The sequence below is a fragment of the Amborella trichopoda genome, chromosome 8 (genome assembly GCF_054954075.1).
Source record: "Amborella trichopoda isolate Santa Cruz 75 chromosome 8, AtrichopodaSantaCruz75HAP2 v2.0, whole genome shotgun sequence".
Taxonomy (NCBI): domain Eukaryota; kingdom Viridiplantae; phylum Streptophyta; class Magnoliopsida; order Amborellales; family Amborellaceae; genus Amborella; species Amborella trichopoda.
Genome location: NC_142343.1, coordinates 33,650,441 through 33,666,619, shown reverse-complemented (window position 1 = coordinate 33,666,619; position 16,179 = coordinate 33,650,441). Strand labels below are relative to the sequence as shown.

Sequence of the window (16,179 nt, the reverse complement as noted above, 5' to 3'; positions counted from 1 at the left end):
TCCTGAAGCGCCTCTCTCAAGATTCACCCTTGAATACCCAAACTTCGATGCTCGTAATATGGAGGTGAAACAGGGCAACACAACCAGCAGAATCGCAAGTAAATAAGGAAGATGGTTGCTCGAAAAGCCGGATTTCTAAGTGTTGGCAATGCCATGGCCTTCGTTGACAGGAAGGAACTTATTGAGCACTTCGGGAATCCAAAGCCCAAGAAGGCCATTTGCCCTACTGAAGAAGAGAGAGAGCAAATGATGAAAGAAGAAGACAAAGTCATCCCTTCTTATGAAGCTTGTCATGCAGTGAGCATCACAGTAGGGAGGAGAACCATGGAGGTTGACCAAGTCGAATGGAGGTCGAGATGAAGACTCTAACCCCCTCAGAGGCCGAAGCAGCTGGCACTCTTAAGATACCGTGGGCCACCTGCTTTAGTCAAGTACCATGGGCCACCGAGCCTACTAAAGTACCCAGCTTTACCCGCTCCCCCTTTGCCTACGCAGTCTAGTCAATCTCCTCCCCAAATTCCTCTAATGGCTACAGCCAGCCCTTCCACAAGCGAAGCGAACTTACCCTGCCTCCAAGGCCCACAATGAACCTGGTTGCGCTTGGTCCTGATAAAAAGAAAGTCGAATATGATGTGATCGGACACCTTAAAAGGCTACCACCATGGTTGAGCATTTACGACGACCTTATGTTGTCCCAGGACTTCTGTATAATACAAGCTCTTGCCCAACCCAAAGATTTTGAGGCCAAAGTCGAACAGGTCGAAGTAGATCTAGCCATCCTTGACAATTGCATGGTCTTTACCTTCTCTGATGATGATCTCCAACTTGGGGATAAGCTTAATAACTGACCTTTGTTTGTAACTGGCGAGTTACATGCTCAAGCAATGAACCAGATTATGCATGATGGAGGTCTACTTTTCTTTTTTTTTGGGTAATTCCGTTGGGAAGATAGGCCCTTATCCATTTTTTCATGGAGATTAGGAATTTTTGTAAAGTACTAGTAGGGTGGTGTTCTTAGTGACTTCATGGAGGTTAAGCACTAAACTTGATACCAAAGAGGGTTCTCACACGTGTGGGATTGGGAGTTGAACACCTACAGCCCTCAAATCTTACAGTCCAAGGGTTCAACCAAACTAGAGAAAAGCCGGCTGACACCATACATATCCCAACTTAAGATCGGCGACTTCAATGCATATGCTCAATTCCATGTAATTGACGTGGATACTTCCCACAACATGTTGCTCAGATGTCCCTGGCTCCATGATCATGGGGTGGTTCCATCCACACCATCAATGCTTCAAATATAGCCAGGACAGAAGGCAATACACGATATGCTGACAAAAGACTAATCCCTACTGCAGAGTTGCACTATACCGGTGCCAAGTACTATTTTCTAATGAGTTGCGACGAATGGAGCAAGAACAACCCATGGAGGCTACGCCAATGTAGGGTGTGAGTAGAATTGGAAACTCTACCCCTGACGAAGCCGAGCATGTGGCAAAAATGTTCGCATAAATGTTTAAGGAAGAAAAGAGATGTGGGAAAGTGAAGCCCCTCACTCCAATAGATGCGGACCCACCTTACTCTTCACCTCCTGAAGTAGTGCTGCCTCAGTGCTATGAGGGATAGGTACCTTCATCTGCTTGCGACGTCCAAGAGCAACCCCCGATGGTGGCTCAAACAGAGCCAATCCTGGAATCTAAGGAGGTCGCCATCACGCTCAAAAGGCCGAATAAGCCCGACCGGGTGATGTATGTCAAGAAGTCAAAAACCTTGGTCATCACCGTTGCTAAGCTGCAAGAGGAGGTCACGTGTCATGCTACCGCAGCAAACTCATCACCACCCCAAAAGACTCTAGTCATCTCAGTAGCTAAGTTGTAAGAAGAGGTCGCCCTGCCACGACTAACTCTGCACCAGCTTCTCAAAAGACCTTAGTCATTTCAGTCGCTAAGCTACAAGAAGATGTTGCGTGTCACACTGTGCGGCCAACCCACCATCTCCTCCCAAAGCCAACCCTGACATTCAAGCTCCCCATACCGAAACCAAGGATAGGATTAGTACTGTCGAACTGATTCAATCAGGAGAGAGCCTTATCGCCAAACTACGACTCATGGACAAAGGCAAAGTAGTCGTGCAAATATTCACCCCCCTCCAAGCCTTTACCTGGGTTCATCGCAAAATCACTGAGACATGATGGGCTTGAGTCTTCTCAAAAGGCGGGATTTGCAGATGCAAAAGCACCTCCAAGATGCGATCTCTACAGTCCCCAAGATCAACCAAATGATGAGAACGATGGACTATGAGCATGCCTCGAGTCAAGGGTTAAAGGATGGTGAAGGCATGATGGCACCCTTGCAGCCCTCGAGGCCACCGCGATGCAGCATTCACGGGGATAAGGCCTTGATTACACTGGGCCCACCTTTCCACCTCCACAGTCATCCATGGCTGATCAAACAACCATGTGGCGACATCTCAAGATTCACTACCTGCTTCCTACGAACCCCAAATTCTCGAGGGTACCTCTTCCAAAACTGCCTAAGAAAGAGAAGCTCCCCATGATTCTCAAGATGCAGATGCCCTTGAAATAACCCAGGAACAATCTGATCCCCAATCCTTTGACAACCCGGAGGTGGAGAGTGCATCCAAGGCGTTAGAGAATGGCGGACAAGCATGACCTGGAGGAAATCAACCTGCGTGATGAAACCGACCCGAGGCAAATTTTCATTTCAGCTGCTATGCCTCTTAAGGAAAAGGAAGAATATGCGAACTTCCTTCTAGCCAATAGAGATGTCTTCGCATGGTATTATCATGAGATGTTTGGTCTTGATCTGCGAGTCATATTACATAGACTCGGGATAGACTTGTCTTTCAAGCTTGTGAAACAAAAGGCAAGGAGGTTTAGAGCCAAACTATATATGCAAATAGAAGTGGAGGTGAATAAGCTTCAGGCTGCCGGTTTCATCAAGGAGGTGAAATACCCACAATGACTCGCTAATGTCATCTCGAACAAAAAGAAAATTGGCAAATCCGCGTGTGCATCGATTTCCACGACTTGACCCTTCACCAAGATGCTTATTGATGCCACAGAAACCTGCCAGACTTTCTACTTATGGATGGCTATTTGGGCTACAATCGAATAAAGATGGCTTTTGAAGATGAAGAAGCTACAGCCTTCTTGACTCTCAAGGGAGTCTACTGCTATACGGTAATGTCATTCAGGCTCAAGAATGCAGAAGCGCCCAATCAACGGGCCATGACCACCGTCTTCGAAGATATGATGCATGAAGAGGCGGAATGCAATGTTGATGACCTTGTCGTCAAATCGGGCGAAAGGGCCGCCCATATACTGGATCTCGAGCAGGTTTTCAGCTGGCACCATCTTCATCGGCTTAAGATGAACCTGTTAAAAAGTGCCTTCGACATCCAATCGGGTAAATTCCTAGGGTTCATAGTGAGATACTGCAAGTGGGAAATTGTGCATGTCAAGATCAAGGTCATACAAGAAATTCCACCACCCAGAAATCTTCGAGAGCTTAGGTCGCTCCAAGGGAAGCTCACAAATATTCGAAGATTCATCTCCAATCTCCCAGGATGGTGTAAGCCTTCTACCCATTTGTTAAATAAAGACACGCGTTTTGAATGGGATGAAGCATGTCAAGAGGACGCCAAGAATATTAAATCTTATCTCTTGAAAAACCCCGACTTATCCGCCCCAATTCCTAGGAAGCCTCTCATTCTATACGTGACGGTTCTTGATGTCACTCGGCACTTTACTTGCTCAAAATATTGAAGAGGGAAAAAAAAAAACCTGTACTACCTCAGTCGAAGCATGAAAGGTGTTGAGGAGAATTATTCCCCTATCGAGAAGATGTGTTTGGCTCAGTGTTCGCAAAACCGGCCGGTTAGATCGCTACCGGTGGGGTGGCGAGTCCGGTTAGGGCCGATTTTATGGCACACCTCATAAGACGGCACTCTCCAAAAAAATCGGCACCAAAACCGGCCGGTTTGAGGTCGAACCGACGATTTTTAGTATAAACTGGCCGGGTTTTTCGTATCCGGTTCGGTTTGCCGTTTTAACGAAATAACGGCGTTTTCAACACATCAAATAACAGTCGTTATTTGATACATGCCCGTTATTTTTCACAGAACAAGATTTTGCAGCTTTTTTTTTGTATATTTTTTGTTTTTTTCGGTCAACTATTGATGTTATACACCGGAAAGTTTCTATAAATCGTCAATTATTGAATCAAAATTCCAAAAACAAGAGTTCTTGGTGGATTGAAATGGGAATTTTGAAAATTAGAAATTTCCGCCATTCTATCAAATGCAGCTTCAATACCTCATAGATTTTCATAAAAATGGAGGGCTTTGATTCATTGTTGAAGGATTCAACGTTCACATATTTCAAATTTTCCAAAACGATGAAGATTTGAGGTTTTTTTGGGCCCGAAGTACTGCTGCCCGAAGAATTGTTTTTATCCAAACAAATTGATTTTTGATCGATCAATTGATCGATTTTTATTGAATTGATCGCTGAAGTATGATAATAAAGGCCTCATAGATCAAATAAACTAATTATTTCGATTTACTATTGTTTAAATATTTTTATATCGATTATTTTTTGCTGCGTTTTTTTCCTGAAATTTTTGTAAAGTGAAAAATCCGTAATTTTTTGAATAAAGATCTCAATAGTGAAAAAATCTTTATGAAATTTGGGGCATTGGAATCTTAATTAAAGTATCTATCATATCCCCATGTCAATTTGTTCAAAAAATGAAAGATTTGGGGTTGATTTTGACTCTAAAGTTTTTGTGTTCTTGGGCTCGATTTTAGGGTTCTTAAAAAAAATTTGTTTTTTAATAAAATTACATTTTGTTTCTATAAAAATATGTTATTTGTGATGAATATGAGAAAAAAAAAGAATATATTCTCTTTTTTTAATTTTATATATTTTTGGTGAGATTTTTGGATCTCTTTTTATGTTATTTATGTAATTTTACAAAAATAGGTTTTTTTTTATGAATATCAGAAAAAAATATTTCCTTCTTTTTAAAGTTATATATTTTTGGTGAGCTTGTTGGATTGGTTTTAATGTTATATATTTTTTTTATAAAAATATTTTTTTTTGTGATGAATATGAGAAAAAAATTTATTTCTTTTAAGGTTATTTTTGGTGCATGTTACTGTTGTCTTAGTTCTCAACTTCTTGCTCAGTTGTGACATTTTATTCTAATTTGTTTTTTATTTGTTAAAAGCTATCTATCATTTTTTGCAACTTCGTACTCCTTAAATCTGTTTATTAGCCTCTATGAAGAAAAGAGGTAGAAACTAAAAAGTGTTTTACTCATCTCTCATATTTCCACATGCCGAAATGGATAAAAAATTAACCTTTTTTTTTTATTATTAATATGCATCTTAATTCTACATTTTAAAGTTAACATCTTATATAAAAAAAAAAAAAATTCAAGTTAAAACCTAACTCAAAAGGTTACTGAGTAAATGAGGTTTGGCCCTTTTAAAATCGATTTGGCCATTTGAAAATTGACTTGGCCATAATTTTTTAAAATATGTGATTTGGCCATTTGAAGCAACACTTTACACCTTGACCCACACCTTGGATTTGATAACCAAGTTACTGAGTAAATGAGGTGCCCTCTCTTACTACCTTGACTCACAACCCTTCGAAAAACTGAGAACATCATGCTGCAAAAAGATACGCTCTGAAATCCAATTCTAAACTGTATTAAAGGGTTTTTCAACATTAAAACAACATTTTCAACATCAACATTAAAACAATATAGAAGCATATATTGTTGCATCATCCATTGTTAGTTGGACTTTGTAACTTCATCAATTGAATTTATGTGAAATTATAAATTATCTTGCATATCTCCATAATATTCAAATATTAAATTATATAAAAAGTTGTTTCAATTTTTTTTTATAAGATAAATGTATGTAATATGATAGTGTATACTTAATCTAAGTTTTTCTATTTTTTTGGGGGGGTTTTGACCCATTTTTTTTAAAGAAAATCTACTTGACCGGTTTGTCCGGTTAACTGCTCCTGTTAGTCCGGTTCCGGTTCGAACCACTCCCAGCCTCATGACCGATTAACCCTTCCGGTTCGATTTTGTGAACACTGGTTTGGCTTTGATATTCGCAATGCAAAAACTTCGACACCATTTGTTGGCACACCAAATCCGGCTCATATAACGGGCCGACCCCATCAAATACCTTATGACCCATCCTTGTTCATCAGGCCGTCTTGCAAAATGGCCCCTCCTTATGGAGTTCGACATAACCTATGTACCACAAAAAGCTATCAAAGGACAAGCATTAGCAACTTCTAGGCTGCACACCCTCTCAAAGCGGATTCTCCTCTAGCATATGATCTCCTAGATGATGAAGTGTTGCATACTAAGTTCCCATACGATTGGAAGATGCACTTGATGGAACCTTCCAAGCAGGGCGCAGTGGTGCAGGGGTGGTGTTCTGCACACCCAAACATGACCTCGTCCCACTATCCTTTTCCCTTCATATGGCGAAGTCTCACAATAAGGCTGAATACTAGGCACTCATTATGGGCCCCAACATTGCTATCCACATGGAGATAGAGTATTTGGCCGTCTTTACAAATTTCAAGCTGGTGGTACGACAACTCAAAGGGGTATATGATGTAAGGAAGGAGAGTCTCCTCCCCCATTATAACACTGCCAAATCTTTGATTGCGAGCCTTGATGGCGAACCAACCCGAACCAAACCTGATCCAAGCCGGACCAAACCCAAACCCAAACCCAAACCCAAACCAAACCCAACCCAAACCGAGCCAAGCATATAACCAACCATTGAGAGTGTGCAAACTCGAGGACAACGAGGTGGCAAGGAACGTGAGGGAGTCAAGTCAAACAGTGTCCATTGAGCGACATTGGAGGGCTTTCCACGGCAACTCTATGCGGGGATCTAAGAGGGCGAAATGCCCAGATGCGTCCGAATCCAAACATCCGAGGTACGTACTACCTCAAATTTAAAATTGTTGGTCAGTCATCGCACCACACGCACGCTTTATCCATACACACACCACACGGGCACCGGGATTACCCACATGCGCACACGCTCGCACGAGAGGGGTGAAGAGCGGGGCAGAAGACCGAGGGGGCCGGCCGACCAAAAAGATTGCTCTAAATGAAACAAGCTCCTTATTGGCGTTTAGAACATTTCCCCAATCCTTTTTGATGAAAAACTCTCGATTCTTATATGATCTTATCTGTGTCGGATTTGTTCATTGTTTTGTGCATGTTTCCTTATATTTGTGTTGGAGTCATATCTCTTTCAAATTTTTCTTAGTACACATTTTAGCGAAACAGTTAGCTCCAGCAGATTAGAGATGACATTGGTGTTGTTCTATGGTTAATTCTTTAAAAAGAAAGACATGGATTTAAGCTGACGATAACATCTCAAACAAAAAACTTCATCATACCAGTGGAGAAAAAAAAAAGGCTCCTAAAGACTAAAACCAGGCAAGCACAAACTGATATAAGGTATTATGACTCCTCGAGTCATTCTTTCCTCAATCAACTCAGGCGGAACCTTGCATGCTCTCTTAGAGACTCTATCATGAAAGAACGGGAAGCCAACTAACTCATAGCCGCCCACTCGCTCATATGACTGGCAGGTCAGAATTAGCCCTGATTCGTTCTGCTTCTTTTTTTTAGTACGATCTGACTTTCATTCCTTATCCCAGTCTGAAACTAGAATAGCCTTCCGGTGAACGACCAGAAAGCTCATAAATGGGAATCACGATCAAAAGAAACTTAAAGGACAGACCAAATTCAGTAAGACTATCAACCATGTCATATTTCTAATATGTCTAACTCATATACAAACTAAAAAGAGAAGTTCAGCAAAAGAGCATATAATTATGTGAAAAATACAATATGGAATTTACCTAATATTGAAGGCTTCCTTGAGTTGGCCTTTGTTATCAAAAGGTATAACCTGATAAAACAAAAATGCATCAGCTACTTTCAGCACAAAATGATTATGTTCCATTATATTGCCCATTGGTAGACATGAGAGGATTTAGAGTGATAAAAAAGCAGATGACAGGACCATGAATTGAGATCAATTTCAATAATAATTTCCAGGTTGTATAAAAATATCAGCAAAAAATACAATAAGACCATGGTATTGAATTAACAACTAACAACCAATCTTAATTTTGACACACCTTAAATAAGCCATCGTAAAGATGAAGGCCAATTAGTCGACAATCAGGATCAATAATGCCAATCTAAAAAGGCAAACAAACAAAAAGTCAAAACACAAGGTACTGCAGTCAAAATCTAATAAAGATATAACAGAATATAGATAAACCAAGCCAAGTGACTATGATAATAAAACGCAGCCGAACCATGTCTCTAGTTTGCAAACTAAAGAGCAAATGTTTATTACCGGTCCAAGAAGACGGCCTACAATTCCCATAACTTACAAAGATCTCCCAAATATTACAATAGTACAAATTTGTTCAACTAAATAATATTAATAAAAGCAAGCATAAATAATCATAAAAGACAAGTTTAAAAATAAACCTGTCCATAGTCAGTAGGACGGCCTATTCGATCAGAGACATCTCCCATTGCCCTACAAAAACACAAACGAAACCCTAGCAATGTGTAAGATATATAATGCTCGTAAAAGCACAAATATTCAAATTCAAAAAAAAAAAAAAACAAGGATAAGGCTCTAACAATAAGGAACAAGTAAAATAAGATTTCAAGGAGTCCACTAACCCACTTTTAAGTAAATGGGAAAACACCCTTAAAATATCATTCAAGGGGTCAAATCATCCCTACTAGCATTTGAGGGCATACTTTTTCTTTTTTCATTTCACTCATATCATCATCATCATCCAAGCCTTATCCCAATTATTTAGGGTCGGCTACATGAATCCTTCTCATTTCACTCAGATACCTCCTCAAAAAATTCTTTTAAAAATATCGAAATTGTCCTTGTTTAGTATTTGGAATGAGGAACAATGAGGGGTATTCTAGTAATTTCACCCTCAAAGAGGCCTCATCCATATGACAAAAATACCTTAGTTGTTTTGTATTCACAAATATTTAACTTTTGTTCAATATTTGTAATGCGGAACTAGGGGCATTTTTGTCATTCTGCACCTAAATGCTTTGCATCATAAAATGACAAAAATACCTTTAGTCGTTCCAAATTACTAATATAGAACAATGTGTTCCTTATGCACAACTAGGGGATTTTTGTCATTCAAGTAAAGCTTTGTCATTCAGGTAAAGCCTCATGGGGTCGAATTACTGAAATGCCCCTCATGATTCCTCGTTCCAAATATTGGACAAGGGTAATTTGGGTATTTTAAAAGAATTTTTTAAGGAGGTATCTAAGTGAAATAGTAAAAAAACAATATGCCCTCAAGTGTAAGTATGGATATTTCACCCCTTTAATTATATTTTAAAGAGTTTCATCCCATTTAATGATATCTTCCTTTAAAAAAAAAAAATTTAACTGATCAACAGCAGCCATAAGAAGACTTCTATATTCTGCTAAATGAAATCAAAAGATAAATGCAAATGGAATCTTCATAAATTCCTACTACCAAGGAGGACGAACAAAAGGAAAAAGGCACATCCGCAACATTTTAGCTAATAAGGACTACGTATAAGCCATATTTCTCCATTAATGGGACCAAAGCAGCAAAACCCATAGCTTAAGCCAAAAGCAATAAGAATATCATAACTGATAACCAGAATGAGAAAGGTAGGCAGTAAATCTACCCTTATGCACCAGCTAAACCTGAGAGGCCATGACTGTTCCATTAAGGGTCACATCATATTAACATTTTTTTACACATGACATCAAATAACAATCTTTCACTAGGGTGTTTCATTGTCCAAATGTGGATCCTGAATGAACCTTGCAATCATGAAGATAACTCCCAGGTCCAATTTAGGCACTAGGCTACTAATACAAATTTATTAAAATGAGAGATGGATAAATCAAAGTTAAGAGATAAAGATTTGTATCTAAGACAACGTAACAGCTAAGGCAACATAATGTGAAGAATATATATAATAATCAAAAAAGGATACTATGATTAGTATAGTGTCCACAACAGAAAAACCTCTCATAGAGGAAATCAAAGAACTGAAACAAACTGAATTCAAAGGACGTCATCCAACGCTGAACACAACTCCAACTGCTGATTTAGGCGTGTATTATACAAACTTATAAAAAAGAGAGATGGATATATCAAAGTCAAAAGATAGAGCTACGTATCTAAGACAGAATGTAACTGCTGAAGAAAAATATTGAGAACGTTCATCCAATAACCAACAAATGCTACTATGATCAGTATCGTGTCTATGAAAGAACAACAGTTAACTTTCCCCAAAAAAGTAGTCCAGCAAAGGCCAAAATCACAAAGGATGCCCAGACTCAAAAGAGTGAAACAAACTCAACTCAAAGGGCATCATCCATATGCTGAATCACAATAAAGGCACAATCTGTGATACACATCCTGCAACATAGGCTGGACTCATATAGAGGAATTCATACAAATACATAAGTAGGCAGTGAAAAAGCTAGAGTTCAACATACAAACTAGCCACAGTACCTCATAAATGAAAAGAAGTAATATGCACACTGACACCCACTACTTTCCCCTCTCTCCCTAGCCTCTTCTCCCAACCCCCTATATCCACCATTCGTGCTGCTCTTATCATGAGATCGCACTCAATCTCGACTCTTGTTTATCTTCTCCCAGTTTTGTAATTACAGATTCATTTCATACAAAAAATGGAAAAGACATAGCACAGCACTACAATGGCACAGCATCGCAGTCTCTTAGAACATTCCTAACCACCCTAGTACTTTTAATCATTCCAACACAAAATTTGCCTCCATCAAAACATAAAGTAATAGGAGTAAATTAGATAAAACAGCAGTATCACATGAAAATAATAAAATAAGCAACAGAAAAATAGTTTCACAAAATTAGCAAAGATCAATTTCAGATTTTAAAGAACACCTTGTGATGAGCTCAGATGCATCAGCATCCCATTGAAGGACACAAAATTTGTATCTTTCTGTTGCAATGAATAAAAAATCTTGAGCTTCACCCTACATATGAACAAGCGCAAGACATTTAATCTTCACCATCAAGAAATGAACAACAAAAATGTGAACTGTAAAGCAGTTCAATGCAAAATACTAATACTCACATGTGGGCGAAAGAGTTCAAGTGTTGCTATCCTTCCATATATTGGAACATCCAACATAGGCTGCAAATTCCGTACAAAGATTTATATTCAAGCATCAATATAAGATAAAAGATAACTTCAGTCGTCACAAATAGAACACTACTAGATGAAAGTATGATAAAACTTTATAAAAAGTATTGTCTTATTTCCTATAATAATATAAATCATAAAAGAGTCGCATGCTACAAAAACCCACTTTTGGAAGATATCTAGGAAAAGAATGATAGATATTACATGTGATTTAAAGATACACAATTCAAATTATTAAGGCAAAGAGCAAAAAGAAATTTCATGGCACAAAAGCACCCATTGTATTCAGCAATGCACAACACTCTCTTAGACTCAGAACTAATGTCTATTGCTTCTGTGGGATTTGATAAAGAAATCAACAATCCACAAGGCAGACAATAGACATAACACATTGATAGAATGACAAAAAACTCATATCGAACCAAGTGATAATCAGCAATGCATGAAGTGCACTCATGCAATAAGAAATTGACAGAAATTAATAACAAATTGACAGAAATTAGAAGGGCGATGTAATATGATCGTTGTAGACACTAGACAGAGAAAGTTAAACACCCAAAATCATCCAAAGTAGTTGAAACCAAACAATACTGGTCATTGCGGCATCATCTGGTTCTTAGCTTAAAAGCACAGTTTACAAGGAGAGTGGCTTGCTTTTTCTAACTCTATTTTACCATTCCAAGAAATTAAGGGAGAATGATAAAAAAAAAACAGAATGAATGAATGAAATCAATGTTTAAATGTTCAGGTTCCCGAACTGTGTGCCTTCCAGGTTTGAGTCGACTCGGTGAGTCGGCATAGGCAACTCGACCAATATTGAAAAACAAAAATTAAAGAAATTAGGAGAAAAATGTACAAACTCAGAAAATCACATAAAAACTAACCAATCAAAATCAAAACAAGTATTTCATGTTTTTGGAAGTAAAATAAAATAAAATAAAATAATTAAAATTAAAAAAAGTAAAGAAAAAAAATAAGAGTAGGAATGAAAATGGAAGGAAAAAAAATAACGCAAAAATAACTAAAAGCCAATCTTTGATATTTTTGGTTTCGATTTAAAAAAAAAAAAAAAAATGGGCAGTTCCAACGACTTGGCCAGCTCGACTCACTGGTTTTTTTAACACTAAATAAAACAAAGGGAGCCCTAGGAAGAAAAGTTTGCTGATTGTAGAACTCCAGCCAATAGACTAACCTACCCAATCAACATCGAAATAAGTAAAGAGAGGCCTATGGATAAATACAATAACAACAAGAAAGAATTTGATAGGGTTCAGACATCACAAATAATACAACAAACTCCTACAATGCAAAGACCTAGGTATATATCCCTAGGAACCATGAACTAACATATTCATAGCATACACAGTCCAATAGGGTGATTGTAAGATAGAGAAGTCTCTCAATTAGTTACCTATGAATAGCAGAAAAAATGGGAACTCCATCATCTCACCACTAACCAAAATTAAGTTCCAATGGTGCAGTACCATCTGAGTCAAGTTCGATGGCCTGGGCAATCAAGTAGCGAGTATAGTGGGTGGCAAGTTCAACTCCCTAAAATATTTTAAAAAGCAGACACTGGATCCAAATCTCTAATCTCAAGCAAAAATATAATTGAAGCTTGATGGCTGCAATCATAACATGGACTGTCATTGACATTGTGGCAACTGGGAGATTGATTTTCTTGGAGTTAGGGAAGGGTCATTGGTTGGCCCCTATACAGGAACATGAACGACGGAAAGATAATATTGGAACTTTGAGAACTTATTGTTATACATAAGGTCAAAATCATCCATGTTGACAAGGATGACAGAATGGTCAAATCTTTTGAACCTTTAAGGTCCAACTTGTGAAGTAGAGTTTTGAAATTGTGGAAGGTGAAGACCATGGATGACATTTGCAAACAAATCCCCTGGCTTGAAAAGAATTCGTGAGAAAGATTGCTTATTGCAGAGTATGATGGGAGACCTGATGGGGAGTATGATCGAGGACACTCAGCAGAGAGGCTAAGAAGCAATAACCAAAGTTTCACCCATGTTGTTGTCAAAGACAAGGCTGGCCGAAAAAAATCAAGAGACGAACATCAATTATTTCACCACATGGCCAAGGAAAAAACAACTTTACAACTAACAAGGTGGATTCTTACTTCAAATAACTTTGAGACATGGATTCTAAAATATTGTGTTTCCCAAAAGAGCGTAGTACCAAAATATCAACACAAAGCCCAATCTAGAACTCCTCGAGAGTTTCGAGGTTGAAGTTGCTTCTTGACCATTGCTAGAGAGAATATCAAAATGACCACTTTTAGGTGGCCCTCAAAGGTGGCAATTCATATGGATTCATGTCTAACAGATGGCTCTTTAAGGTTGGAAGCAAGACCCAAAAAGGTCAGGATCGAGATCTCAAAAAGGTTGGGATCAAGTTCCTACCATTTGGGGATCTTGATCCCTAAGAAATGTATTGTATGGAAAGTGCTCCCATCCATAGGGATCTTCTAGACCATCATGATCCCCCGCACCCGATCCCAAGAACTATGATTCTATGCTTGCCGTCCAAACTACACACTACCATTTGTGTTTCTCTATCCTCCAGTTTGTTGAACTCTACAAAGCTCTTAGATGATGCTTTCTTTGACCAAATAATGTACAAAATCTGCAAGCTTTCAAGTACCCCTTCAATATTATTCTTGAAATAAAAAAATAAAAAAAAATGTATCAATCGCACACAAGTGTGATCTCCAGAATACAACAAAAGATCACTTCAAAGGTCATCTAAAATTGCCACATGGATCACTCACATCAGGTACTATGTTATCAAAATCGCCAGCAGGAGCTTGTAAAGACAACAGAAAAGAAGGTAAAACTCCTAAAATAAACTTCTCATATAGTTTCAAATATGAAAAATGAACATGAGGCAGCAGTAACTCTAATGCAGTATTTGGACTATTTTACGAGCAATAGACACGAATTTTGCTGCATACCTGTAAACCCTGTGGAGTAAGAAGATGAATTTCAATGCGTGTGCATTTCCTGGGAGAAAGAGTAATAAAGTAAAGAACATGAGATTTGCTTCAGAAAATGCAAACTAATAAGAGATTTCATATAAGCTCAATCTTACACACTTCACGGCCAAACTTCATTAGTTTTGCTATAAAAATTTACCAATTGAATAAACAATATTAGAAAAAAATGAATATCACTGGTCAATTTACAAATAAAATTTCTTCATATTACATAAGAAAGAATCATAAAAGTAAACACTTATCAACTGTCAAATTTTATATTCTCAGTGGAAATGACTATAATCATAGAAGAAAAAACCGAAAATAAAACCTTAAAATTTGAAAGTTACAAGAACCCGAGCTCAGAAGAGTCAGAAAATGAGACCTGATTAAAAATGCATGAATTTGGAGTGAACACCATCAAAACAATTATTGAACGAGAAGCAAATTATTTACCAGTGCGAAGCTATTCTGATTCCAAACAATATAATGAATAGAACAAAATAAAACAAAAATTGGAAGGCCAAAAGAAGGAAAGTTGATAACCCCAATACAGAACAAGGCATAAATAACCATAACAGGAAAAAGACCGGCAAATCACTTACGCTATGATTAGGTTGAGTTCCTGAGGACTAGTGAAGTTTCCCACACAAGAATGTGTCACATTTGTGGGCTTGTGAGCAGTCACGACATAGTTCCAGACACTCATGATTCAGAAAATCAGAGAAGACAACCCTAGAAATGGAGAAAAGAGAACAAAAAAATCCTAAAAAATATATATATAAAGAGAGGGAACGCCCTATTACGTCTGGCACTCTCTACAAACGATTAGATAGGAGAGAGAAAGCCGTCTTTGCCTCTCACTTTTGGGCTGAGCTTCGAGAATGCGTTTTGAGAGATGGCGAGGTGGGAGACAGCCAAACGGGAACGCCGCTACGACAGATGTACACCTGGAACAATTTCAATGTCACACGTGCGAATGTGTGGGTTTAATTGCCACTGTAGTCAACATGAGGTGAAAATTATGTGAACCTCACGATCCATGATGCTATGCATCAGACCCGGTTAAAAGAGTTTTATTTGGAAAAGTTTATATAGAGCTTACCTCAAAAATTTCATTAGAAGAGATTGTTTTGATGCTTAAATATCTTTAAATTGATCATCTCCACATAAAGATGTATGGATAAGAGAAAAAAATGGATTGTAAGTTTTGGAAATAATGTATTTTGTAACGCATTTTTGGACCGTCAATTTTCAAGATTTTCAAGTTTTAATAGATATGTCGATCTACACTATTTTTGAAGGTTTAAACTTTATAAATAAATATGATAATACGTTTTAAGGCTATCACAAAAATTTTCAATATTAAAACCATATTTCTCGATACTATTTGAAGGTAAGCTCTAATTTGATGCTCTATACGAACCGCGTTATTTTTCTTTGGTCAACCCTAAGGCCTTTTTTGATTCCATATAATCTTTGATTCCATAGAAATGGGTGCCCAGAGGGTACATCTCTTCTAAAATTGATCTCCTCGAATTGGAATTGACATCTCTGAGAATATAAGTATCTATTGTTTAGATAGCATGCAATAAGAGATTGGGAAGATGTTTATCCATCGTTTGGATTGTAAGGAAAATGTGCATCTCAAAAAGTTTGAAATTTTATTGCATCGATATGTTTTTATTATTCTCAATATTACATGGGTAGATTTTTTATAAAATCTTTTTGTAGTTTTTAGTAAGTGATGAATAGACGATGACATTTTAAAATGGGAAAGGTTTATATACTTCCCCTACAACATAGAAGATCTATGCTTCCCCTACCATCCAGTCGTCCAATTTTGATCAAGAGAGCCAC

The 16,179-nt window shown here is 37.9% G+C and overlaps 1 protein-coding gene across 1 annotated transcript in view; it reads right to left on the bottom strand.

Moving 5' to 3' along the window:
- Positions 1 to 15,210, bottom strand: part of LOC18423529 (DNA damage-binding protein 1) — a 34,955-nt gene extending 19,745 nt beyond the window's left edge. The window contains exons 1-7 of the mRNA XM_006828130.4: positions 14,925 to 15,210; positions 14,299 to 14,347; positions 11,253 to 11,312; positions 11,060 to 11,151; positions 8,592 to 8,643; positions 8,231 to 8,293; positions 7,949 to 7,998 (exon numbers count right to left, since the gene is read on the bottom strand). Of these exons, the coding sequence (XP_006828193.1) occupies positions 7,949 to 7,998; positions 8,231 to 8,293; positions 8,592 to 8,643; positions 11,060 to 11,151; positions 11,253 to 11,312; positions 14,299 to 14,347; positions 14,925 to 15,028 (470 nt within the window). The 5' untranslated portion in view covers positions 15,029 to 15,210. The remainder of the gene's footprint in view (positions 1 to 7,948; positions 7,999 to 8,230; positions 8,294 to 8,591; positions 8,644 to 11,059; positions 11,152 to 11,252; positions 11,313 to 14,298; positions 14,348 to 14,924) is intronic.
- Between the last annotated feature and the right edge of the window lie 969 nt (positions 15,211 to 16,179).